The sequence below is a fragment of the Puntigrus tetrazona genome, chromosome 22, assembly GCF_018831695.1.
Source record: "Puntigrus tetrazona isolate hp1 chromosome 22, ASM1883169v1, whole genome shotgun sequence".
NCBI classification, from domain to species: domain Eukaryota; kingdom Metazoa; phylum Chordata; class Actinopteri; order Cypriniformes; family Cyprinidae; genus Puntigrus; species Puntigrus tetrazona.
The window spans coordinates 2,769,137-2,795,368 of NC_056720.1; the positions used below are offsets into that span (position 1 = coordinate 2,769,137).

A 26,232-nucleotide genomic window follows, 5' to 3' on the forward strand; every position below is an offset into this window, starting at 1 on the left:
CAGCCGGTGCTGCAGATGGCCGAGTCGCCACCTTCGCTTGTGCTGGGAGCAAGTTCTGGAGGGTTACGGCCTACAGAGTCAAACTCTAACCTCCGGTCGGACTGGGAGCCTCAATGCAGTTTGATGTTTTTTTTTACCATAAGTACCGCACTTTTTTTGTGTGATGCGTGTTTGTTTATTAGCATCTTAGCTGGTTTCCGTAACGGGAAGGTTAGCGTTTTGGTTCTAACGCCTAAAAGTAGCCATTATGGAGGAAAAAACTTCTAAAGATTCTAAAAAGATCCTAAGAACGTTCTCGGGATGCTTTTTCGCTTTATTCCCAACAAAATAAAGAAACGGATGCCCTGGGAGCGCTTGCAGTCGAAGATAACAGTGCCATCTCCGATGTGAGTAAAACATCTTAATCTTTATTTTGCTCCTGTTTTCCAGTAAATAAATAAATAAATAAATACATTTTGTGATTATTAGTCACCCTCATGCCATTGCAAACCTGCAGCTTTCATTTATTGAAGATATTTGAAAGGATTTTGGTAAAAAATTAAGAAAAAACGTATTCGGCCCCATGTTTTTCGCTCATGTTCTTTTTGAAACCATATGATTGCTAATGTTCTTCAAAAGATCTTCTCCTGTGTTCTGCAGAAATAAAAAGTTGTGCAGGTTTGGACCATTACTATAATTGAATTAAATACATTAATTCTTGATATATCTGAGTAACGCCTTCATTCACATTCAAATAAGCGTTGAGTAATACTCTATTATTAGAGCTAGACTTTATTTTTTCCCTCTTGTGGGTTGTATTCTGGGTGTGTTAAGTGCTAGTTGGTTTAAGGCCTTTTCTTTGATCCCATCATGTTTTGTCTGGATCTTCATTCGTTTGCGTCGAGTCCTTTGGGAAGGATCCACGTTATGTAATCGGGTGGATGTGGTTTCTCGTTGGCAACAGATGGCCGGTGCTGTCGCGAACAGATGGGGGGCCACGCTGATCACAGGGGGGTGTGTTGTGTTGTTTATTTCTGAGCAGTCAAAACATAATTGTTATGACACTTCGCATGCACCCCTGAAGCCGGCGACTCTTAAATAAATGTATATTTAGTAAAAAAAAAAAATGGAAAAGTATACATGTGATTGAAATGTATTGAAATGCCAGAAAAGCTCAAGTTCTGTCTGTAAATAAACAATAATTAAATAAAAGCTATAATATATATATATATAGCTCAGGTTCTATCTGTAAATAATAATTAAGAGCTGTATCAAAAATGTTATATATATAATTAATATATTATATATATATATATATATATATATATATATATATATATATATATATATATATATATATATAATATACATTAAAATAGGTACATTAGATTTTATTTATTTTATTAATATTTTATACTATTTTAACTGCATTTGTTAGCATTAACAAATAACATCTTAATCCATGCCCAGTTGAATATTATTTGTTCATGACTTATTAATAATCCGATATTTATTTATGAAGCCCCGCTGCGTTCACGCCGCTTTATCCTGGTGAATGACGCTGAAAGAAAACGCCGTTCTCCGCTCTGATTGGCTGGCGCGGTGCGCGCGGGCTCTTTTTAAGAGCAGGTCGCGCGCCCGCTCGTGAGCGCGCACCGGCTGAACGCGCCCAAGTTTCGCGGCGGACGCGGACGCGCGGCTCTCCTCGCAAATCGCTCTCGGTACCGAACAGGTGAGCCGTTACTTTATTCCGTGTGTCGTTTTCATCCCGTTTGACGCGCGTGCGAGGGGCGATTTAGACGCGAGGAGCGTTTTGAAAGCTTTATGCGTTCAGCTCGGGCGAAATAGCAGGGTTTTTTCACTAAATAACGCGGATGTCGTAGAGGAAAACTTCAGCTCGGTCGCTCGTTTTCAGTCGAAAATGTAACTTAACCTTGAGGAAAACAAGATTACCGCGCGTGTTAGTTTATAGCGTTATGATAGATGAAAGAAAAAAGTATGAGAAAGTAGGCTGCCATATTTAATAAAATAGCATTATTGTATTTTTTGAAGTATTCAATCTACCAGTGCTAGTTATTTATGTGTATTTTTTTTTTGTATGTGACCCTGTACCAAAAAACTGTTATTTAAAAAAAATTTGAATATATATATATATATATATATATATATATATATATATATATATATATATATATATATATATATATATATACACACACACATCACCTGAAAGCTGAATAAATTATATTTCCATTGATGTATGGCTCGTTTGGACGATGTTTGGATAAAATTATTTGTAAATCTGGAAAAAATACTGGGAAAATTGCTTTTAAAGTTATCCAGAAGAAGTCCTTAGCAATGCATGGGACATTATCTTTACTTAATATCCTAATGGTTTTTGGCGTGACAGAAAAAGCTCTACAATCTACAAATATACCCTAGTTACTCTTATTTGTGCTTCAGGGTCACATATATGACCTTATATCACTATATAAACATGCAAAATGAATGTAAAATTGCAATATTCGCTTGTTATTGCCGTTAGACCGTTCTTTTGGACCACATTAGCACTTTTTGGTTCACTTGCATGATCACATTTTGTGCTTTAATCCTAATATTATGTAGAAAACCTCTCGTTTTTAGGGGTGATGGCGATAACGCGCTCCATTAAATATTAAGCTCTTTTCTAACGCCGTAATATATATTAACAACCTTGAGGTTTAATCCATATTTTATGAAAGTCCGCGGCTTTATATCGAACCCGACGCACAGAATTGGTATAAATCACGGGTTGCGTGGCCAAAGTCTGAAATAATGCAGTGATCCGCTTTTAATAAAATAAGATGATGTGGCACAGAACCCATCGTTTTTCTCGTTGGGAAACTTTTGCTGATCTGCTTCCATTGGGTTAGACCCACAAAGCGGCGCTGTAAAGATCAGCGTCATCAATCTCGGTCGCAGAAACAATTCGTGAGGTTTTCGGTGCAAAAATAGCACGCGCTTCAATCAAAATTAATTACAGAGTCGGGCACGCGCTTGAGCCTGAGGTGACAATCAAAATTAATTACAGAGTCGGGGCAGTTACGCCGGGAAAAAATGAGCCTGAGGTGACCTTCTCAATGGGGTGGCGAGGTTGAGCGTAAGATGACACGCCTCTTAAACTTAACGAAACTTCAACATTGGCGCTAAAACGTCATTTATGGAATACGTTTTCTCTGGATGTTCCTGCTACTTTTCCAGAGCGTTCAGAGAACGTTCGGTGCTAACGTTCTTGCGATGTTTGCGGAATGTTCCCTGAAGGTTACAACCAGAGAAGACCTGGACGTTTTAAAGTGTTTCGTAAACATTGAATAGCAGCGTTCTTGTTTTGCTTACGTTTCTTTCGCGTTTGCATAAAAGGAAACAGACTTTTCTTAAAACACTACATTTTACTGTCGAATGTTGAGATAAATTTGAATTACGAACGATTTTTGAAAAACGTTTTCAAAGGTTTTAACAAGGTAACAAGATTTTCACTGAATATTTTTCCTAATTTGGAAGCGTTAAGGGACAATTTCGTTTTAGCTTTTCGGAATACGTTCAGAATATATAGTGTTTTTATAATTGACAGTAACTTTTTAAAAACAAACAAAAAAAACACTTTATTTAATGTTCGGCGAAATTCTAAAATTGAAAGTTGCTTTAACTCTCGCATAACCGGGGCGAAAAATACATTTTGAGCATTCATAAAATCACCTTTTTAGTGTTTGAACATTTCAATTGTCACGTTCCCATAATGTTTGCAAAACGATCCAATTTAATGTTTACATCACCATGAAAAAATACATGAACATTTTAAAAAATGTACATTTGGAACATTGAGAACATTCCAAAAATACCACCGTTTTTATTTAATTGTCACTTATGACAGTGTTTTGAACGTTCGGAGAACCTCCAGTCGTATCGTTCCCACGGTGTTTGACGCTCAGAACTTGGGTTTTCAAAACCTTTTACAAATTGATGCTTTTAAACGTTAGGAGGAAATTCATTAGTAGCATATTTGCAAAAAAAATATATATAAATGAAATGGAAAAACTACGTGTTTACACGTCCAAGAAAAGAACGTTTTGTTAAACCTTTTAAGCAGGGGATGTTGTAGACATTGGTAAATGGTATCGTTTTTTTCGTCGGCGGGGTGTCACCAGCTTCGTGTTTTTTGACTCCGTGGAGAGATGAATCGGAGCTTTCAGGGCCGGATGTGGGCTCTGGCAAAACGATTGTTGCGTTTTCCTGGAATCGGCGTTTTCATTTCCATCTGTGGTGATTTAATAATCCGTCCTTAATGGCTGGTGTTCATCTGCGCTGGGATCTCCCGTTGTCAGGGTTCGGCTGGAGTCGTTTTATCTCCGTCTCGCTTTCGCTGAGCTTTGACGTGACGCAGCGTCTCTCTCTCTCTCTCCGTTCGTGTTTGAGGCCGGCGTTGGCTCTCCTCGGGCAGAGATCAGGCGTTATCCTTCTAGATTCAGGCCCCGCTGACCTTCCCACGGTCGACCCCGTGACCTCTGACCTCGCTGACATCAACCACACAAACCCGGCTGGATTCGCAGCCGCCTTCTTTTCAGCTTTTAGGCTGTTTTTTTTTACGAATCATACCAGACTGATTGCGCTCTATACTGATTCACAGAAGCAGTTTAAATGAATCAGATTTAATGAGTTAGATGACTCGTGTTGTTGTGCGTCAGATTAAAGGAGTATTTATTCACGAAACCAATAATGCTGCCACCTTCTGAATGAAAATATATTATTTTTAAAGTTACTGTTTTTCTAGGGCCGGACAATAGTTCGATAGCAGCATGTATCGCGATTTATAATTATTTTCTATAATAGTGATTTTTGAGCACATTGACGACGTTTCGATATACAGTCGGCGTTCCCACATTGATTTATTTGTGGCATTTGACTTCGTGGAATAAACACGAGCACGTTTCCAAATCGAACCGCAGTCCGGAGGTTCACATGAACGTATCTCTGAAGGGAACCCGCTGTCTGTTCACTTCTATCTGATGAAGTAGCGTTCGTCGACGATTTGCGTTTGATTACCGCCGTTCTTGGAGAAACCGCTAGTTTTAACACCCAGCGCCTCCTGCTGGCAGAAAATAAGCCCATCTCCAGCGACATTTTACCGTTTTTTTTGCTGTCGTTCAACTTTTTGTTGGTTTTCCGCAGCAACATCCAAAGATTCTGAGAATGTATTCCGATAAGAATAATCGGCCTACGCTACTTTGCCGAATTCTTTTTTTCAGGATTCGATGAACGGAAAAATCCGAAGATCAGAATGTATCCGAAATAAAAAGACTTTTACGAACGCTTAATTTCCTATCAAAAGCGGATGCTTAAAAATGAATTGAACAATTTAGCGATTTGCTAAAATTGATAAAAATTGACGATTTCGGATAAATGGTCTTCATGTGATATGAAGAAATGGTCAAGTTGCTCAATACTTTGAACCCAGTTATGTGAATCAGGTTAGAGTTGAGTGTAGTCATGTAGTCCCGTCCGTTCGTTGAGGACGTCCCGCTGAGGACCGGCTCTGTCCGAGGCGCTCACTCACTGCCATCTCCTCTGTCCGTCAAACGCTCCCGCGGCTCAATAATTCATGCTTTGATTTGGGATGTGAATTAAAGACGTCAGGAGTGCTGACGGATCGCTTCCTCACGGTCTCCACAGGCCGAGCTAACGCTGACCCGTTCAGACTGATCTGGGCCCGGCCGGTGCTGGGCTGGGAAAACAAATCGATGCGTCGCCAATTCGACAAATCCTTTTTTTTTTTTTTTTTTGCATGGCGATTCTTTCTCGAGTCGATTTTGAGCAGCAGATGCTCTTCACGGTTGTTTCCAAATCCTTACCCGTACCTGCAATAATCATTCATAACATTCGAAAAGATTGAAGTGAATTACGGGGGTGTGAAAACTTTTGATTCATTGTCATTCATTGTATTTTTTTTAAATAGCTAGCTAGTTTTTTTGTTTCTTAAAAAGAATCCAAGTTGAGTGAACGATTGAATAAATTATTATTATTATTATTATTATTGAAGGCAGCCGTTTGGTTTCAAACCAATCTGCTGAAATAATGATTCAGTGGCATCCTCAAAAAGACAAACTCTTGGGGGGGTTTTTTTTCGAATGATTGGGTGCTTTTGAACAAATTAGTTGTGTGAATAATTCATCGGCTCCATCGTAAAGACAGACGCTCTTTATTTCTAAATGAATCGGTTGACCGAATGGTTCAGTGATTTAGGTATAAATACCGTCACTTGTTTTGTTTCGAAAAAATGCATTGTTTTTGGAAAATTGCTAAAGTGTAAAAAGTAAATGTTTTAAAGTAAAGTCAATTATTCCCTTATGTCCGATAATAATTAAATTAATTAAATACGCATTTTTTTCCCCCCTAAAGAATATTTATAAAATGTAAAAATATTTATATTTCTAATTTTCAGAGATGTAAGTGGGTCTTTAGTATTTAATATTGTATTTTTTTGTTTTTAAATTAATACTTTATATTTAATAATTTTCAAAAAATATTGTTTAAATAAAAGACTATTAAATATCAATGATCCAACATTAAAACGTAAAAAGTACATAATTGTAATATTCGAATGTAATTGTTTAAAGACTATTTAAAAAAAAAATTGCTTTATTACCCAAATATTAAAATGGACTGTTCTAATGCAAAATTCTGCATTTAATATGAATTTAATATAAAAAGTTAATAATTCATTTTAGTCATTTGAAAGTAAAAGCGTTTTAAATTTGCATAAATTTTAATGTACATTTTTAAAAAAATGTATTTATAAAATATTAAAATTCGCTCAATATAATTTATGATTTAAAATTCTGTATTTAGTGTGAATTTAACATAACATAAAATAATTTAATAATTTAGTTCATTGATTATTTTGATTATTTTATCGTTGCATGTTATATATATATATATATATATATATATATATATATATATATAATATATATATATATATATTTATATTTTTTTTTTTTTTTTTTTTTTTTTTTTTGCACTACTGAGACAAGTCCTCTTGAAGCGAGCTGTGATTATGCTCTTCTTGCGTGTTTTCCTGGAGGTTTGCGCTCCAGACAGAGACCCTGACACGAGCTCTTAAATCCCCCCGACACCCGGCCGCCTCTGAAGCCTCCGTCTCATTATCACGCTGATAATTCATCCACTGCAACGATACGTCCGGCCAAACTTTATTTGGAAAAGAAAAGCCGGAGCGTCCCTGCCGGATGTCTTTCTCTGCCGTCATTCAGCCCAGCAAATAAAAGGAGCTCTTCTATCCTCCTGTTCGGAGGAAGGTCAGCGGTTTGAAGACGTCTTCTCGCTCCTCGACTTGCCCACTCAGCAAACGCGTGGGATTTCTCCAGTCTCCGCTGTCAGGAGAGAGGATTTAAAGTGAGCTACGGGGAAGAAGGAATCACTGACGATGAGAAGAGAGTGCTTTAATATCCCAGACGATTCTTCTTTAAAACCTCGGTCGAGGTGTGAGATCAGATTAGAGGCCACATTCAAGCATTATTACAATTTCAATGTCATGTGAACATACTGTTCATTAGACAACGCCTCACATGTATTTTAATTAAATTTTTTAATTTAAATTTAAATTGACTTTGAAGCCATGTGCATTGTGAACGGTGCTATAGAAAATAAAATGAAATCAGCTATATTTTATTTTTAGAATATTACTTAATAATAAAAATTAAAAATAATAATATTAGATAACTGAACATAAAATACTGTTATATGCATGTATATTATTTAGATTTTAAACTTTTTTTTAAGCTTTTTTACGTTTTATTTTTTTATAGTTTTTTCATTTTATTTGCATTGTTTTATTAGCATTTTTATTCTCCTTTTTTAATTTGTTTTTTTATTTTTATAGTTTTATTTTGTTATATACATTTGATTATTTAGAACCTTTTTTATTTTGTTCTGTTTTTTCATATACATTTTCGCTTTACTTTAATAATATTTAGTTACGTTTCATTATACATACTTTTGGCGTTATAGCATTTTTATTTGACTATTTTGTTATTTTTATTATCTTACATTTGTTCTGTTTTACGATAATAAAGCGCCGGTTAATAAACGGAGCCGTAGATCACCGACAAGCTAGCTAATCAGCGGCACGCTAATAAAATTAATTAACTATCTTATTAATAGTTACCTGACCCTCTATAGACGGCAGATAACTAATGAAATGATTCACGTACAGAAACGTATTAAATAATCGTTAAAACAGTCCATGTGACGTCAGTTTTGCGACGCTACGAGAATAAATTTTTTTTGAGCAAAGAATGCAAAAATAACCGAATTTACATACTTTTCCATCGGAGTTACGGTATTTGGAGAGAATCGCAACGCATACGTACGCTTTAGCGCATTTAACGTAATCGGCCTCATTTACGCAAATTAACGTAATAAGCGTTTAGGAAAACAGCGCGAATGTGTTGCGATGGTCACTAAAACAGTTGAAGAAGAATGGCTGAGTAAATTTGTGCTACTTTTTTCTTCGCGCAAAAACGTATTCTCGTGAGCTCCAATCAAAAGTCAAGTTTCCGGGCAAACTCGTTAACTTTACGTCTCTTCGCTCGCACGAAAAACGTCGGCGCCTCGAACTTCGGGACCTGAAGGCCGCGGTTCTCCATCATCGGCGTTTCGTCGCGAGCTCAAGGTGACCGGGACGTTTCCCGCAGAGCCGCCGCCGGCGACAGTGATCCGTTATTGATGAATGAACGCGGACGAACAGAAACATAAAGTGAAAAATCAAAGACTGTCAGCGCTAACGGCCGTGATGGATGGCGTCATCTCTCGGGCCGTTCTCCTCTTCTTTTCTCTTCCCAGACCCGTTTTATCTTGATAAACGCGCAGCTGGCGGCGGGATTGAACCGAACTCGCCGCTAGCCCTTGGTTAGCGTTCGCTCGGATGCTAACTCCCTCGGTTTGTCGTTCGATTGCGGCCGCTAATTGGTTTTGGAGAGGGCTCTCGGACGAATAATGACGGATCCGGGCCGTTTGGGCCGTCTTGCTGAATAATGAGATGGGCTTCAGTCGGATCCCGCGGGCCGCTCGTCCCCGAGGAGCTCGTTAATGAAATGCCGTCCGTTCGCTGGGACGCCGTGAACGAGCGACGGCGGTTCATCGAGAATCGAGGAGATGTTCCTGCTCGAACACACACACACACTTACCACTGTAACGGAAAATCTGATGCATCATGAGAAACTTTTAGGCCGGTGAGGGCTTTTCGGAAAGAAATTAATAGTTTTATTCTGCAAGGATGCGTTAAATTGATCAAAAGCGACAGCGGAGACATTCATAACGTTTTTGTTTCAAAATCTTTTGAACTTTCTGTGCATCGAAGGGAAAAAAAACACGCGTATAATATTGGTCAGCACAAATGTTTTCAACGTTGATATTAATGAGAAATTATGTCGCTTAAGAAACGTATGATTTCTGAAGGATTGCGAGTCACCGAAGACGGGAGTAAAGATGCTGAAAATTCTGATTTAATCACAGCAGGCGATTATATTTTAACAGATATTACGCAAGAAAACTTTTTTTTACATTGTAACAATTTTTTTCACAATTTTTACTGTATTTTTGATCAAACAAACACCAACTTGGTGAGCAGATTTTTTAATTTAGTGTATATACAATTTTTATTATAGTATAATAAATGTAAATAATACAAATACATTTTGAATTTTTACTGTATTTTATTACTTGCATTAAACATTTTATTATACTACACATTACTTAAACAACTCTCTCTCATTCATATATTCATATATATATATCTCACGTACAGAAAGAAAAGGTTTTTCTATTCCGACAAGTGAACGGAATAGAAAAACCTTTTAGGGGTTTAACTGGCCGAGGATCTGGCAACCGGCCTGGCCGATGGATGTTGTTCGAGGTCCTGCGTGATCAGCAGGGGGCCCCGCTCTGGGACGTCCTGACAGGAGAGTGCTTAGGTTTCTTAGGTTTCCGTCTGTGAGTGAGCAGGGTTGGAGAGACGAGTCCTCTGGCTGTGACCTGTGCTTTCTGAAGGCCTGCTGGGTTGCCATCTGCTCGAGCCGTCCAGCAGAACACAAACCCTCCGTCCATCCTCGCAGTCTGAAGGACGGAAACCACTAACCCAGAGCTTTCTCACGAGCACCAGTAAGGAGACGTGAAACACGTTTGTCGTCAGCTGGGCTCAGATTTGCAGCTGAAAGTCTCCGTATGAACTTTTTGGCAGCAGATTGTTTTTTTTTTTTTATTTATATAATTTCTGATGCCAAGGACGGATTAGTTCCCACTGTAGCAAAATCAACCAAAGAACTTCATATTTTTACTGTTAATACTGATTGTATTATTATTACATAGACTACAATATCAGGTTTGGTTAATTTTAAAATGTATACATAATTTATAGTGTATTTGAATTACTTATTTAGTTTATTACAATTCTAAACGATTCTTAGTTTTTAATTTTACTATCATTAATCATGGAGTTAACAAAGAAATGTTATAAATATATATTTTTTATTAGTATTTCTAGTATATAAGTACCTTTTTATTCATTTTATAATATTACTAATAACGAGTGTTGAAAATAATAAAATAGTTAATTATAGTAAGTATAGTAATAGTTAATATTAGTAATAAAATATAAATGAATATTTAACTGGTTGATTCATGTAATAATCAATAATTTAATAATAATAACAACCATAATAAGCGAATGAATAAATAAAATGTTGAAAATCAAAATAATAATGACTTATAATAATAAAATAAATTAGATTTTTTTTTACATCGAAAAGCATTTTATTCATAATTCTAATTAATATTAGTATTAATAATACAGTAATAATTATTTAAAAATAATAATTTAATAATATTAGTGAATTAATAAATATAATGTTGAAAATCTAAATATAATTGTTTTTAGATGTAAATTTTACTGGGTATAATAATTATTAATATTAAGATTATTATAGTAATTAGTAAAAGTACATGTAATAACAATATAATTTATAGCCTATTTAATTACTATTGTAGTATTTGTAAATTATACATTTATTATTAACAGCAGCAGCCTTTTATGTTCATTGAATATGTTACGTGTCCTCTCTGTACGTTGATTGATGAAGTCTCGTTGATGAAGTGTTCAGATCCTCACAGATCCTCACTCGGCCCGTCATCCATCACGAGGCTCGGCCCGTCCATCCAGCACCAGCGAGTCCTGCGGCCGTCATCCATCTCTCTCCTCGTCTCTGTACGAGCGCCTTAATCACGCCGCTGCTGTTCGCAAGTTTAAGATAATCGTCTGCTGACATTTGGTGTCCTGTGATCCCAGACGCTCGAGAGAGAGAGAGAGAGAGAGAGAGAGAGAGAGAGAGAAATATTCACAAATGCTTATTTGGTTTCCTCCAGGAGTCGGCTAATGATTCGTTAAAACGTCCAGCTGATGGATAAAGACGACGTTTACGGCTGCCGCTTTTGCTGGGCTTGCTGTTTTGTAATCAGCCTCACCCTTACGTAGAGTGTCAGGGGAATTACGGCAGTTTCGCTCGAATTAGTTGAGATATTCATTCACTCTTACATGAGACGCATGACTTCATTAGGCCTCCGCGTCTTTAACTTGACAACGATCTACTGAAACGCTGATTTATGCATTTTGCCATTTCGTATTATTCCTATCTCCACATATTTTGTGTTATCGTTCACTGGACCTTTCTGAAAAGCATTAAATATCTCTGTCGTTGTGAGCTTTTTGGTTTAGGACCAGTGAACGGTCATGAATGCTGAAACTGTACGTGTTGTGTGTTCACAGGGTGAAGTACCACCGACCAGAGGCCGAGGCGTCGTTTCTGTCACTCTGTGCCGTCCGCCTACGTCCCATCTCTGCCCTGAAATGCACGCTGTACCAGACATTAGCCAGCCTCGATCGATAGCACCAACCCTACGAGACGCTTCTGCGTGAGAGAACGCAACGGATCATCTGTGAGTCACCCACCTAATCTAACGCACTCGAACGAACGGCTTTCCCGGCGTATCGATCCGAGCGGATTAGTCGTCCGATGCTCATTGTCTGAGGCTTTCAGCGGCGGCCAGAAATGGGATGCTCGCCGTGGGGCGATCAGTAAACTGGCACCCAACGTAGGGACAACACCTGCAAACCGCGTCCCATCTGGAACCAATTATCCTCATCCCCGCAGCCAAAAGAAACGAGCGCGTGACTCGAGCCCTTGCCGTTTTTATCCGCTGTGGCAGCCCGTTGAGTCTCGTCCCGTCGGCTCGCGCCGCGCCACTTGCGGGTCAGATCCGACTTGACAGGTCTAGGAATAAAAAAGGCTGTCATTCTGACCCCCGGTGGTGCCGGATTGCTCCACTTGTGTCACTTTGCGTGTCCGTCACGCGGTCGAAAGCGTCGACTTTGGCCTGGTTTGTCCACACCGGGGTCGCCGCACCGATCTGGCCAATCTCTCCGCCCGAGCCTCTCTCACGACAGCCTGCAAGTTCTGCCGCCGCCTCCCCTGGAGGATGAGCGATGTGTCCACGCTGGACTATGAGCTGCTCTCGCCGGGGCCGTCGTTCGCCGGGGTCCCCAGCAGCCCACCTCTTGGCGGCGACGCCGAGCAAAGGACGGCCTTCGCGTTCGTGGGGCTCCTGATGCTGTTTTTGATATTCCTGTTGGTGCGTTGCTTCCGGATCTTGCTGGACCCGTACAGCCGAATGCCCGCTTCGTCTTGGACCGATCACAAGGAGGGTTTCGAGCGGGGCCAGTTCGACTACGCCCTGGTGTAGTCACGTGACCTCGGGAAGCCGCCTGCCTTAGCCCAACTTGCGGCCTGACTCCAACCCTGTAGCTAAAGGTCATTGCACAAATTTTGGCGTAAATTTTCGCATGTTAAGAAACACAAAAACACAAAGCACTGTATATAGATCCTAGCACACCGAATCGGTCTTCTTTTTAATATGTGGCTCTAGTATCGCTAGCAAAGCATTAAACTGAGCTTCTGACATAACAAAGTAAACTTTGAATTGCTGTGATTAACCCCAACGGTCCTTAAAGGGTTAGTTCACCCCAAAATGAAAATCCAGTCCAAACCCGTAAGGCCTTCGTTCATCTTCGGTACACATGAAATCAGAAATCAGACGTTCCTTAAACGTTAACACAACTGAAATTTTCACAGGTCCAGAAACGTAGCATTAGTAAATACATGGTAAAATATGACATCAGTGGATCAAAAAACAAAAATGACAATTTACTCAACCTTTTTTCCCCAGAGTTGTGTCTTCTGCTGTTTTGAAATACATTAAGTAATCTCCAAAATGGCAGAGGATGTAAATTATTTTTTATTCTTTGCGCAAAAAAGTATTCTTATAGCAGCTTCACAAACCTGAAGTTGATCCACTGTTGTCACATGGACTGTTTTACCGATGTGTTTACTATGTTTCTGGACCTGGGATCGTTTCAGTTGTGTTGCTGTCTATGGAGGGTCAGATGGCTCTCTGATTTCATCAAAAATGTCTTAATTTGAGTTTTAAAGATAAAGGAAGGTCTTACGGGTTTGGAACGATTAATGACTGGATTGTCATTTTGGGGTGAACTCTCAGTTCCTCTATATCTCATATATATCCCAATGTAAATGTATTTTTCTTTTTAAGAAGCGAGAAGATAAAATCATAAATCATCCTTACTGCTTTAAGACTCCATTTAGTACTATTTTGCTTTTTTTTAAATTTTTTTTTTTCGCAATGTATAAATTACTACACAGCGCACAAGGTTTTTGTGCGTGACAAATTTTTAGGAGAACAAATACAACAAAAAAAAAAAAATTTTGCAGTGACCTTAATTGCGCTTAAACCATCACGGGTTCGATTCCCAGGGGAACGCACGTGCCATGTATACCTTGGAAAGTACTTTGGGCGTGAAGAATTAACAGGGTCGACCATTTTTTCCGCTGTAGCTACTTCCTCAGGACGGTCTACAAGGTCTACTACGAATAAACGCATGAAGTCGTGAAGTCTCCAGTTCAAGGTGCCCAACACAATGCTCACTGTGAACTATTACCACCCTTCGGCTACTGTACATACTTCATTGTTACTGTAGATATATCTCAATTGTAAAAGACTTGAGGAAGTTCTTCAATGGACCCACGTAGATGGCATATTTAATTTAACGCAACGGAAAACGAGGGTGTGATGGACAGGTGTGAGCGAGTCTGGGACACTAGAAACATGGGTTTACAAAAAAAAAGGTAAAATGGATTACAATTTGCGAAAAAACAAGACGATAACTTGACCTAGAAACTGTTTAGCTGTTAATTTGTTGCATTGAATGTAATTGATGTTTTTATTAATGATTTATACCATAAAAAAACGGTCAGGAAATTGTCGTTTTACGTTGGATGTTACATTGAATGCAACAAATGCTTTTAACAATTTAAACCATAAAATTCGGCAAACTCACGAAATTGTCGCTTTGCGTTAAATGCTGTAGTAAATGCATCACATGGTTCACACAAAGTTCACGCTTTAAAATCAGTAAACGCTCACTGAATGGTCACTTTGTTCATTTTGGCATTTACTGCAGCAAACGGTGAAAACGAAAAATCACAAAACCGGCGAGATCGAACGAACGGTTTACAAAAATGACACCGTAAACGTAGCTGGGCTGTCATTAAACTGTTGCTTTGGATTTAACGAATTTTGAAAGCAATTAACTTTTTTTTTTTCTGCTTAGTCATTGCTGCCCTCGTTTTCTTGTGTGTCAAATTAAAGCCACCACCCATTCAGTACGATTTCTGTCTATCTAGCATGGCAATTTTGCGCAAAATACGACTTTTAAAGATAACTTCAGTATTGTTGGAAAGCCCGAGGATGTCCTACATACCTGCTGCCTTCGACAGACTCGTTCTCAACTCTGTGCTTTATACGTTTCTGAGGATGTTCTAGATTCGGAGCAAAAATCCCTTTAAGACTTTAAAAACCGAGTGTCAGTCCTTGTATTATTGCCGTCTGACTCTTTCCTGTCCTGTGACTATGTGTATATAAGCCATATGTTCTCATATCTCGAGGGTGTTCATGTCATTGGTTGTCTGTTTGCTAATCTGCCGAGCTCTCTGAAACCATTGTGATCTAAGAGAGGTTTAGAATCGACCGAAAGCTTTATTTTTGTATCCCCACTCAGATTTGGAGTTCCCTTTTTGCTAACGTGTCGTCTTGAATTTGTAGCTCTCATTTGGACGGATGCGCAAGGAATGTCGACGTGCCAAGAAACAGAGGAGCTTGCATTTGCTTTGTGAGTTTTGTAAGTAGATTGGATATTTTCCTAATTCCCTTTTGTCTGAAATAAAACCGGGTTTATTCACTTAAGGCTTCCAATATCTTCAGAACAAAGTGTACTGAAGTGGCTACCATTCTGAGATCAATAAGCCATTTCCATTTGGATACGCTCGCTGGATCTCTTCAACGTGGCTGAAATGGCCTTAGCACGCAGAGAACAGAAAGACAAAGGTTTAAAAATATAACCCATGTTGTTTTATTGCCATTTGTTGTTTGGTACAGATGTTCACAAACGTTGTGCGGATCACTGGGATCTAACAGATGAATCGAAAATGGTATTAAAACAATGCATTTGGAATTACTCAACAGCAGTGTACGGGACGCTCAGGTTTCTCCGTCATGGATCTTTATGGCTCAAAAGAATTCATACAGATGCCCTAATCAATGCACCTCTGAGATTTATGGTGTGGAATGACATCCTGAGCGACCCGGTCCACGTTCTTTGGTCTGAAGTTCGTAACTCAACATTAGCTCGATGACTATTTCAAGTTTGCTGCTGATTTTTGACATACAGTACAGTCACGCACATTCGCTCTTTTACATGTAGTGGCATCAACAAAAAAAAAAAAAAAAAGATATGAAAGTATACAAAGTTCCCATGTTAGACAAATGGTTATGCATAAATATAGCTCAGGCTGTCGTACAGTGCAGTTACTGTGATGTTCAAGAAACGGTTTTGCCATTCTAGCACCAAAATCTCTTTGTTTACAGCCTTTGAAAACAGTCCGATGTTTCTGGTCGTTGCAATAAACTACAGTATTTTTCATTTGATGATTGATGGGCAAGCTCATGTAAACAGTGACGCCCGTCACGTAGCGCTCGGTGACAGTAAATTAAGGACGCGGTGATCATTAATTGTCCGCATTCAGAGGAAGAACGTCAACAGCTCTTAAAGGCTATTTATCTAATGCTTACAAGTAAATAGTTGGCTTGGCAGTCTTGATGCTTGAGAATACAAAAGAAGAAATACAAACAAAATCTACATTTCACTTTAAAATATACAATTAAAATTTTCAACAAGCTTTGATAGTATTGATTTTTCAGCATTGAGACAGTACAAATGACAATCACACACGAAATTTAAAAAATAAAATAAAACACAAAAGACCTTTTGAAAATGTCACGTTGGTGATCCACAAATCAGTCCGTAGTACAGCGTGAGTTGGAATCGTAGCACCTGGTTTGTTCGCGGTTTCTGAGGAACTAAGAAACGAGGGTCGGTTTGTCATCGCTCCCACACTTGAAAGTTGAAAACGTGTGTTTGCGTGTCCATATCTGGAGTGTTTTGGAGGACGGCTTGCCAAACAATCCTTATGTACCGTTGAGACCGCATGTCTCCAGCTGCAATCAAAAATGGCCCCTGGTTGGTTTACCCAGCAGGCTTCCAGTTCTCCATTCATATGTGCTCTGTTTGCCAAGCACGTCTTTGTCAAATATACAGACGAGAGCACACAAGTATGGAGAAGAAAATGGTTGAAATGCGAATGCCAAGTTTATGCAGCATCACATGCATATTCGAAAACCCTTCAGACAGTCGTTGACATTTTTGGAATGAATTTTCCCTGATTAAATACTCGGAGGCCCAACGCAAATTGTGAGCGTTTAGCACCGCTCCTGTCCTAACTGCCATACATATATATGTGTGTGTGTTCTTGTGTGTGTGTAAAATGAGGTAACGTGATGTGGCAGCTCATGCAAACACTCCAGAAAGTCCCAGAAATCTTGTGTAAGCCGTTTGAACCCTCGACTCTCGTTTAAACCTGAAAATTGCTGCAGTCCTTTGTGTGACCTTTTTTTTTTTTTTTTTTACAATGACACTAAATACTGAACGGAATAAACTTTGACCCCAGTTTGCACTGATATATCGAGGTGAGTGAACGATCATTATATTTTTCTTCATCTATAATGCAACGTTTTTATGTGCACTAAAGACTGAATGTCATTTCATGATAATTTTGACAGTTTACAACTGTAATAGCCGTACTAAAATTAAATTGTCCTCGCGAATGATATTTCTGATTGTCCCTCCAGTAAAAGTGGCTGCTAATGCTAGTGCTGACGCACTCCTAAGTCGGTGGGGGCTGACATGAAAGGACGGCAAATAAAAACAAACCCAAAAAAATAGCGGTAAATGGACACAGTCTCTCAGAGCCTACGCCCTGCAGTGAAGGGCATGGGGTCAAGGGTCAGTCTCAGTGCAGGTGGATGTGCAGCTTGATGCGCAGTGCATTGCCGATCTCGCCCAGCAAGTAGTCGCTGTCGTGTTGGTCCTCCATTTGCTGAAGTTTGCGCGGACCGAACAGGCGCAAGCTGGCAATCTCCAGGCGGTACAAACCTGGAGGAGGTGGCTTTCGGCCCAGTCGCAGAATGCTTTTCCCGTCGCGACGCTCCAGGATGCGGAAGTGTTCGCCATGGTTTCCGTGCGTTATGACGTAGCGCACATGGTGCTCAAGTGGCTCAAGAGCTGGAAGCAACTCAAGTAGCGGTTCCTTGTTTTGCAGCTGTGCCAGACTGAGGTTCATGGGGATAGAGGTTTGAACATCCATGCTGGCCAAGCTCACTGATTCCTGAGGGCAAGACAGAACTGTTAGAAACCTTAGAAGAAGCTTCAGATAGATCTTGACTTATTGTAAGTCTATTATACCCTTTCAAGGTTAGCAGTGTGGCCATATTGAAAACAAGACAACTAAAGAGTACCTTGAGCTCATTATCGCCAGTATTACGCCTGTGGCGACCTTTCTTTCCAAGGTCACCGTTGATCTTGCATTCATAGCAGGCCTCTGGTGACAATGCCTCTTCGTCATCCACTCCCTCCGAGCCAAACTGACCCTGGAAGCCCACTCCTGTGATGCAGTGCCTAGTGACGAAAAAGGTGAAACCTTTATTATATTCTTTGCACTTATACAGTCCAAATCCTGGTTTTGGAGTAACCCTGAAAATCTTGTTCTGGTTCTGGTGTGGTTGATTAGAGTTGGATATGAACCAGGAGCAATGTTGAGACACCTGCGGAGTCTATCGCCAACTTATCCGAACATACCTCCCTGGAAATTTCTGTAATCCTGTAGACCTTTATAACCTTGATCCCCGATACTTGGGGCTGAAGCTAAACTCCACAGAACAGTGACACTCAAGAACAAGGCTGGGCACCTCTGGTTTAGGCCTTGCCCAAAACCGTGCATTTATTGTGGACCTGCTGCCTTTGCTTTTTAATGGTCTGTGGAGTCAAGGCCGTAGAGTTACTCTGAAGGTCACTGCCTCCTTGTTGAGCCCATGCTGGTGCTGGTGCAACAATTTGTATAAGTGTATTTTTATATCCCAATTGTAAACTCGGATAAGGGAGATGATTGGAATTTAAGACTGGATTTTAAAGTTGTAGACATCCCCTTCCAATTACCAGGGAAAGACCGGAACACTTTTGAACTCTTTCTAAATCAGTAATGATAAGTAATGAAACTCATTAGCTGTATTTCCACTGTTGGGCCAAATGAGAGTGTGCTAGTGCATGCCAGGGCCAGTTAAGTGTCCACTGTCACTTCTGGGGATTGATTGAGCTTTGTTGGTGCTTCCTCTGGGCCAACTGGCCAGGGTTTTTTGACCCACCGAAAACCTTTGGCCAATGCGGGCCAGCTCCGGGTTGAGTTATTATGATAAAACTTTGATAATCTAGTTGTCAAATATGAGCAGGTTAGCCTACTTGACCTACTCACCCTTGACCTGCTCGGTAGAAGCCTCCGGGACATCCGCACAGGTATCCGCCATCTGTGTTGGAGCAGCCATAGCTGCAGGGGTTATTGCTCAGGGAGCATTCATTAACATCCTGGCATCCGCCAGCAGAGGCCTCAAAATCGAAACCTGACGGGCACACACACTTATAGCTGCCCAGAGTGTTGTAGCAAGATGCAGAGCCACAGACTTGGTTCCCAGCGCATTCGTTCTCGTCTGGGTGGAAGGAAGACGCAGAAATTAGAACAACTGCGCAGCTGAAAATCGCTTTTGTTCTGCATAGAAATACTTACCCACACACTGGTTCCACTGGTAGTGCTGAACGTAACCCTGCGGACATCCGCAACGATATCCTCCCAACATGTTCTGGCAGCCGTGTTGGCACCGGTGGTTTCCGCCACATTCATCAACGTCTGTAGGAAACCAAAATCAGGTTAGCATTTCATTCTAACATATGGTGGCATAGAATGCATAGCAGTGTTGGTGTCATAAGTATTCTGATGCTCAAGGTATACTTTGGCTGTTCATGATCAGTGATGGTCTGTGCACTGTCCGTGTGATGCAATTATCAAAATTCGAAGTTTTCAATGGGCATCCATGTACTACAGCATAGACACTAGGTTAATGTTGAGACGGAGCTCTGTAATGTGTTGAATATGCTTTGAAAGCTACGCTGACATAGCGGTACGAAATGGAGCATAACTTGAAAAAAGTTGTATACTCTGACCTTAAAAAGATTGCAAAATTCGAATGCAAGAATGTAAATAATTAGCCCTATCAATCGATTTAAAAACGAACAAAAAATGTCCCTGAAATGAATTGCAATTAATCCCAATTAATTCAAATTAATTTAGAAACAACACAGAGTATTAAATGACTATTGTTGGAGCACATTAATATTGGGCTTAAGTTCTCTGTAGACACTATTTGATCACCACAACTCTACGTGGTCACATTTTTCCAAGCATCATGGGTAATGTAGTCTCCCCATAAATTCCGCTGTTAAACGTGACTATAAGCTTTTGAACATACTGCTTAAAACGGGAAACCTACCGTCACAGTTGATTCCGGTGGAGTCCAGAGAGAAGCCCTTCTGACACTCGCAGTTGAAGCTGCCGGGGGTGTTCAGGCAGGAGGCGCGTGAGCCGCATGCGTTCGGCTGATTGCTGCATTCGTTGTTGTCTACGAGATGAAGCATGGAGGCAATTTTAGCTCCAAATGACGCGCTCAATTATTTAGACTCTGAGCTAGGCATGTTAGCGGGCGGTTTGAGTTCATATCACTCACCTATGCATGCCGTCTGGTGCTGCGTGAAGCCCGAGGGGCATTTACAGGTGAAGCCACCGATCGTGTTGACGCACAGGAACTGACAGTTGTGTTGCTTGGTCGAGCACTCGTCCAAATCTGGGATAAAATAAGCCGTTTTTTATATTAGCACACATTGGTTTGATCGTTGGGGCGGGCTATGATTTCAGCGCCGCGATAAATAACGTGCGCATTAATTATGAGCCAACCTTTGCAGGTCTTCCCATCAGGCTGTAGGATGTATCCTCTGGGACACGAGCACAGGTAACTGCCTTCGGTGTTTTTGCACAGGAAGTTACACGGTTTGGGCGACTGAGAGCACTCGTCCATGTCTGATCGAAAAGCAGCAAGCATCGCGTCAAACACGGGCTTTTGAAACCCTATTATACCTTATTGTTCTAAGTAAGGGTTAGGGTGAGCGAGGAGATCTTACCGACGCAGGAAGTGCCAGTGAAGTCGTTGGTGTAACCCACATTGCAATGGCAGCGGAAGGAGCCGGCGTTGTTGATGCACTGACCGTTCTTACACAGGTTGGGCATCACCTCACACTCGTTGATGTCTGCAGAAACATAGTAGAATCTAAATGCGCATTTCTACATCTAAAAGAAATTTCAGTGAATTACTTGTAACTAAACATCTATAGCACTGGTGATTTAAAAACTGTACTAATATTATAATTATTAATAACACATTACTGGTGTTTTTTTTTTTGTAAAATATGTTATAGTTACAATTATTGGAAAATTCATAATCTTAAAATTTTTATTTTTGAATGTAAATATGTCTTACGTCTTAAACGTATTTGAAATATTAATAAAAATATGAATATATTTAAATATGTCAGATGTAAATGTACATTACCTGTAAATATCCACATCAATTATATTTGTCCAAAACTATTATTATAATGATAAAAAATTACAGTGAATAAAACAATAAACTTTTTTTTTTTAATCAGGGTTTCACTTACTATTAATTAAATGTTTCAAAAAATGTGAAATTAATAAAACATGCATATACAAATATTTTATATTTATCAGACATCACAAAGAAAAAAAAAAGTGTAATTTTATTACAATAAAATTATTTTAAAATGTTAATGTAAATGTTAATTATAACCAAATATGAAAAGCAAAACATTTTCTACGTTTCTATTTGAACTTGAGGCTGACCTCTGCCGTCAGTGGTGTATCCGGGTCCGAGGGGACACATCTTCTTGTACTGGACGGTGCCGGGCAGAGGGCAGAGTTCACAGAGCGAGCCCCAGCCGCGGCCGGCGTTACAGCAGCACTCAGACTTGGTGACCGTGTTTCTGTTGGTGGACGACTGTTGACACATGGTCTGCAGGACCTCCGTGAAGCAGAAGCCCTTCCTGTTATCTGACCACCGCAACAGGACACGCACCGTTACTCTCGCTTACAACAGACACCGTGTTCAGTGGTTGATTCGGTTCGCTGTTTGTTTGTTCATTCTTTCATTAGTTTGTTTATTCATTAGTTCATTTATTCGTTCAGTCATTCGTTCGTTCGTTAGTTTATTCATTCATTCAGCCAGTCATTTGTTCGCTCAGTCAGTCAGTCATTCCCTCCAATCCCTCACTCATTCATTTGTACGTTTATTCATTCATTCGGTCAGTCACTGGTTTTATTTTTTCATTCATTCATTCGTTTTGTTTGTTCATTCATTAGTTAGTTTATTCATTCAGTCAATCGTTCCTCTGGTTCCATTATTCATTCATTCATTTGTACGTTCATTCGATTATTCATTCATTTAGCCAGTCAGTCACTAGTTTTAGTCGTTCATTCGTTCATTCATTTTTACGTTTATTCATTCATTTGATCAGTCACTTGTTTTATTCTTTCTGTCATTCATTCATTCATTCGGTCGTTTGTTTGTTTGCTCATTCATTCATTAGTTTATTCATTCATTCAGCCAGTCACTAGTTTCAGTCGTTCATTTATTCGTTTAGTAATTTGTTCGTTCAGTCAGTCATTCCTTCCAATCCATCATTCATTCATTCATTCATTCGTTCGTTAATTTGTACATTTATTCATTCATTCGGTCAGTCGCTTGTTTTATTTTTTCTTTCATTCATTCATTCGGTCATTTGTTTGTTTGTTCATTCATTCTTTAATTCAGTCATTCCTTCCATTCCATTATTCATTCATTCATTCATTCATTCATTCATTCATTCATAAAATGGAACAGTGTAAATTAATCAATATTCATGAATTTAAATGCAATCAAAATAGGCAACGTCTACTTTTCGGTGCTGGTCTCTTAGCCAGAAGTTATTAGGCCAAAAAAGATGAGTGAATTAAAATAATATGTAAAGGCCTGTCGCCAGCCACATTCTGATTGGCTGCTGGCTCTTTCAGCTGCGTTCTGATTGGCTGCTGAGTCTTTAAGCTGCGTTCTGATTGGCTGCTGAGTCTTTCAGCTGCGTTCTGATTGGCTGCTGAGTCTTTAAGATGCGTTCTGATTGGCTGCTGAGTCTTTAAGCTGCGTTCTGATTGGCTGCTGAGTCTTTCAGCTGCGTTCTGATTGGCTGCTGAGTCTTTAAGCTGCGTTCTGATTGGCTGCTGAGTCTTTGATTGGCTGCTGGCTCTTTAAGCTGCGTTCTGATTGGCTGCTGAGTCTTTAAGCTGTGTTCTGATTGGCTGCTGGCTCTTTAAGCTGCGTTCTGATTGGCTGCTGAGTCTTTAAGCTGCGTTCTGATTGGCTGCTGAGTCTTTAAGCTGCGTTCTGATTGGCTGCTCAGTCTTTAAGCTGCGTTCTGATTGGCTGCTCAGTCTTTAAGCTGCGTTCTGATTGGCTGCTGGCTCTTACCGATGCACTCTGTGCCTGTGGAGCTCGGCTCGAAGCCCTCGTTGCATTCACAGCGGTAGCTGCCCACAGTGTTGACGCAGCGGCCGTTCTTACAGATCCCCGGCTTGCTGCGGCACTCGTTCAGATCTGCCAGAGAAAGAGAGATGATCTGAGACCGACTTCAGCAGCATGAGCACATGAGCTATATGAAAGTGACTAAATTAATCGTAAAGGTAAATTATATGCAGTATGCAATACAGAAAATAGTATCATCAAATAGAAAAAGTAACATCAAATAAATGTTACAGATCCTAATTGCATAATATTAAACAGATAATACATAATGTTGTATAATTGTTTTTTTTATTTTACTTGCTTTTATTTTATATGAATATTGCATAAGTGTAGCATTATTATTAATAATATATAATATAATAATGTATGATTTGATGTATAATTTTGCATATCATTTTAATTATTATTTCTTACTACATTCCTACAATACTCCAATTTACGTTAATATTAGATAAATTAAACTATTTTTATGATTATTAAATATATATTTACACTAGTAAATAATTCGACAAAATACAAGTTACTTTGGTCACTCCAATTTATATTAATATTGCGGAAAATACTACTATACTGTATAATATTGTATGTTTTATATTAATTTTGCATATTTATCGCGTTATTTTAAATTGGAGGAGTAACAAGCATGTAAAGCAGCTACCTAAGGCTACACGTTTTACATGTTTTTAACAATAATTTCATGTATTATTACAAATGCATGTTACAAATAGCCTAGTAAAACCTTTGAACCATACTGTTACATTTTCAGAAGATAATGCTCGTGCAAAATTATTAGTCACTATTAGTTCCTCTCTCTCTCTCTCACACACACACACACACACACAGGCGCTAGTTTCTCACCCATACACCCCTCTCCGTCGGGCCGGCGGGTCATTCCGGGTGGACAGATGCACATGAAGGTGCCGATCTGGTTTTTGCAGGCCATTCCTCGAGAGTCGCAGTCGTCCAGACCCTCGGCGCACTCGTCCTGATCTGAAAGAGAGAGAGAGTAACGATCATCACCTGCATCGGTGAGCGTGTGTGTGTGTGCGTGTGTGTGCGTGTGTGTGTGCGTGTGTGTGTGTGTGTGTGTGCGTGTGTGTGTGTGTGTGTGTGTGTGTGTGTGTGTGTGTGTGTGCGTGTGTGTGCGTGTGCGTGTGTGTGTGTGTGTGTGTGTGTGTGTGTGTGTGTGCGTGTGTGTGTGTGTGTGTGTGTGTGTGTGTGTGTGTGTGTGTGTGTGTGTGTGTGTGTGTGTGTGTGTGTGTGTGTGTGTGTGTGTGCGTGTGTGCGTGTGTGTGTGTGTGTGTGTGTGCGTGTGTGTGTGTGTGTGTGTGTGTGTGTGTGTGTGTGTGTGTGTGTGTGTGTGTGTGTGTGTGTGTGTGTGTGTGTGCGTGTGTGTGTGTGTGTGCGTGTGTGTGTGTGTGTGTCATGCGCACCTCGGCACATCCGGTTGTCGTCGCGCAGCACGTATCCCGTCGGACACATGCACTCGTACGAGCCGAAGGTGTTGACGCAGCGGAAAGCGCAGAGCAGTGGGTTCACCGCACACTCGTTGACGTCTGAAGACCAAAACCACAACACGTGACAAAAAACATGCAGAAACATCGAAAACAACCTTAAGACGAGCGTAAAAGTGCAACTGTGTCAAATGCTTTCTAATTATTGTAAAGGCAAATGGCCGATACTGCTAAAAAATATAAAAACTTAATATCGGCTAATACCGATTATCGGTTGACCCCTACAATAAATAATGCATCTTTACAGTTATGCTTCTTGGGTAAATAAATCTGGTATTTTATATTAAAGAATGTAAAGTAAACAAATGTACACAAATGTTTACGTATATATACAATATATAAATATAAACATTTTTATCAAATAAATAGTATTTTTATAAATGATAAAAAAGCTATTATAAAGTTACAAATAATAATTGTATATATTTTACATTTAATTAAAATGTATTTCAAAAAATATACATTAAAAAGACAAACATTTTCATAAAAACGTGGAAGATGTATTAATTATAAAACAATTAAAAAGAAAAACGTTTTTCTTAAATTATTTTAAGGACTATATTCCTTACGAAAATGTTAATTATAATATCTATTTTATACAATCATATAAAAACATCTTCGTAAAATTATTCAATATTTGTATTAAGTCGGCAAAATGAAACACAATTAAACCGATAATGTTTCTTCAATATAAAATTATATGAATTACCGTAATGCTTTTAAAAATACTGTAATTTGTAAAACTCCTGGCGTACCTTCACAGGTCATCATGGGTCCGGGTTCGAATCCCTCCTGACAGGAACACTCGAAGCCTCCGGGAACGTTCGAGCACGTGCCGTTTCCGCAGGGGTTTCCGATCGAGCACTCGTCCGTATCTGAGCGCCAGAAAACACTCGTTTACATCCCATGCAACCAATCATCTGCTTGTCAAACTAAGGGATTTGAACCCACGACCTTCCCGCCGTGAGCTGAGCTCAACCGGGACGCTTTTATCGCCTCTGATTGATTGAGCGTGTTTTTTTTGTTTTAGCTCACCCACACAGTTGACGCCGGTGTAGTCCAGGTTGTACCCGAAGGGACACTCGCAGCGGAACGAGCCGTCCGTGTTGATGCACAGCCCGTTCCCGCAGATGCCCGGGTTCTCCACGCACTCGTTCATGTCTGCGGACGCACACGGGACGTTAGCGCGGGGATTGTGGGAAGGACACAAGCGTTAGCTGACAGAGTTTAAGCGGTTTTCTCACCCTCGCGTCCCTCGGGGCGCGGGACGGCCTCGTGACCGTACGGACACAGCGTGTGGAACGCAGCTGCGCGGGAAAAAAACAACACAAAATTGTGTTAAAAAACAAGTGATTATTAAATTACATTTAGTTTGACATACTAGTATATTAACATTTTTATTAAAAGTTAAATAAATGAAATAAAAATTAAATTAATT

At 39.7% G+C, this 26,232-nt stretch overlaps 2 protein-coding genes across 2 annotated transcripts in view; one reads left to right on the plus strand and one right to left on the minus strand.

Annotated features, from left to right (window-relative positions):
• The first annotated feature begins 1,617 nt into the window (after positions 1-1,617).
• LOC122327634 (cortexin-1-like) lies at positions 1,618-15,394 on the plus strand. Its single transcript, XM_043223081.1, has 2 exons — positions 1,618-1,711; positions 11,852-15,394. The coding sequence occupies exon 2, from the start codon at positions 12,562-12,564 to the stop codon at positions 12,823-12,825; it is 264 nt and encodes an 87-aa protein (XP_043079016.1). The 5' UTR covers positions 1,618-1,711; positions 11,852-12,561; the 3' UTR covers positions 12,826-15,394.
• A 147-nt stretch (positions 15,395-15,541) lies between these two features.
• fbn2b (fibrillin 2b) overlaps positions 15,542-26,232 on the minus strand; it is a 64,882-nt gene continuing 54,191 nt past the window's right edge. Inside the window, exons 51-65 of the mRNA XM_043223082.1 lie at positions 26,039-26,101; positions 25,830-25,955; positions 25,550-25,669; positions 24,714-24,836; positions 24,139-24,270; positions 23,227-23,352; positions 21,570-21,776; positions 20,831-20,956; positions 20,607-20,729; positions 20,380-20,496; positions 20,146-20,274; positions 19,386-19,505; positions 19,077-19,308; positions 18,067-18,226; positions 15,542-17,936 (exon numbers count right to left, since the gene is read on the minus strand). Coding sequence (XP_043079017.1) covers positions 17,562-17,936; positions 18,067-18,226; positions 19,077-19,308; positions 19,386-19,505; positions 20,146-20,274; positions 20,380-20,496; positions 20,607-20,729; positions 20,831-20,956; positions 21,570-21,776; positions 23,227-23,352; positions 24,139-24,270; positions 24,714-24,836; positions 25,550-25,669; positions 25,830-25,955; positions 26,039-26,101 — 2,279 coding nt within the window. The 3' untranslated portion in view covers positions 15,542-17,561. The remainder of the gene's footprint in view (positions 17,937-18,066; positions 18,227-19,076; positions 19,309-19,385; positions 19,506-20,145; positions 20,275-20,379; positions 20,497-20,606; positions 20,730-20,830; positions 20,957-21,569; positions 21,777-23,226; positions 23,353-24,138; positions 24,271-24,713; positions 24,837-25,549; positions 25,670-25,829; positions 25,956-26,038; positions 26,102-26,232) is intronic.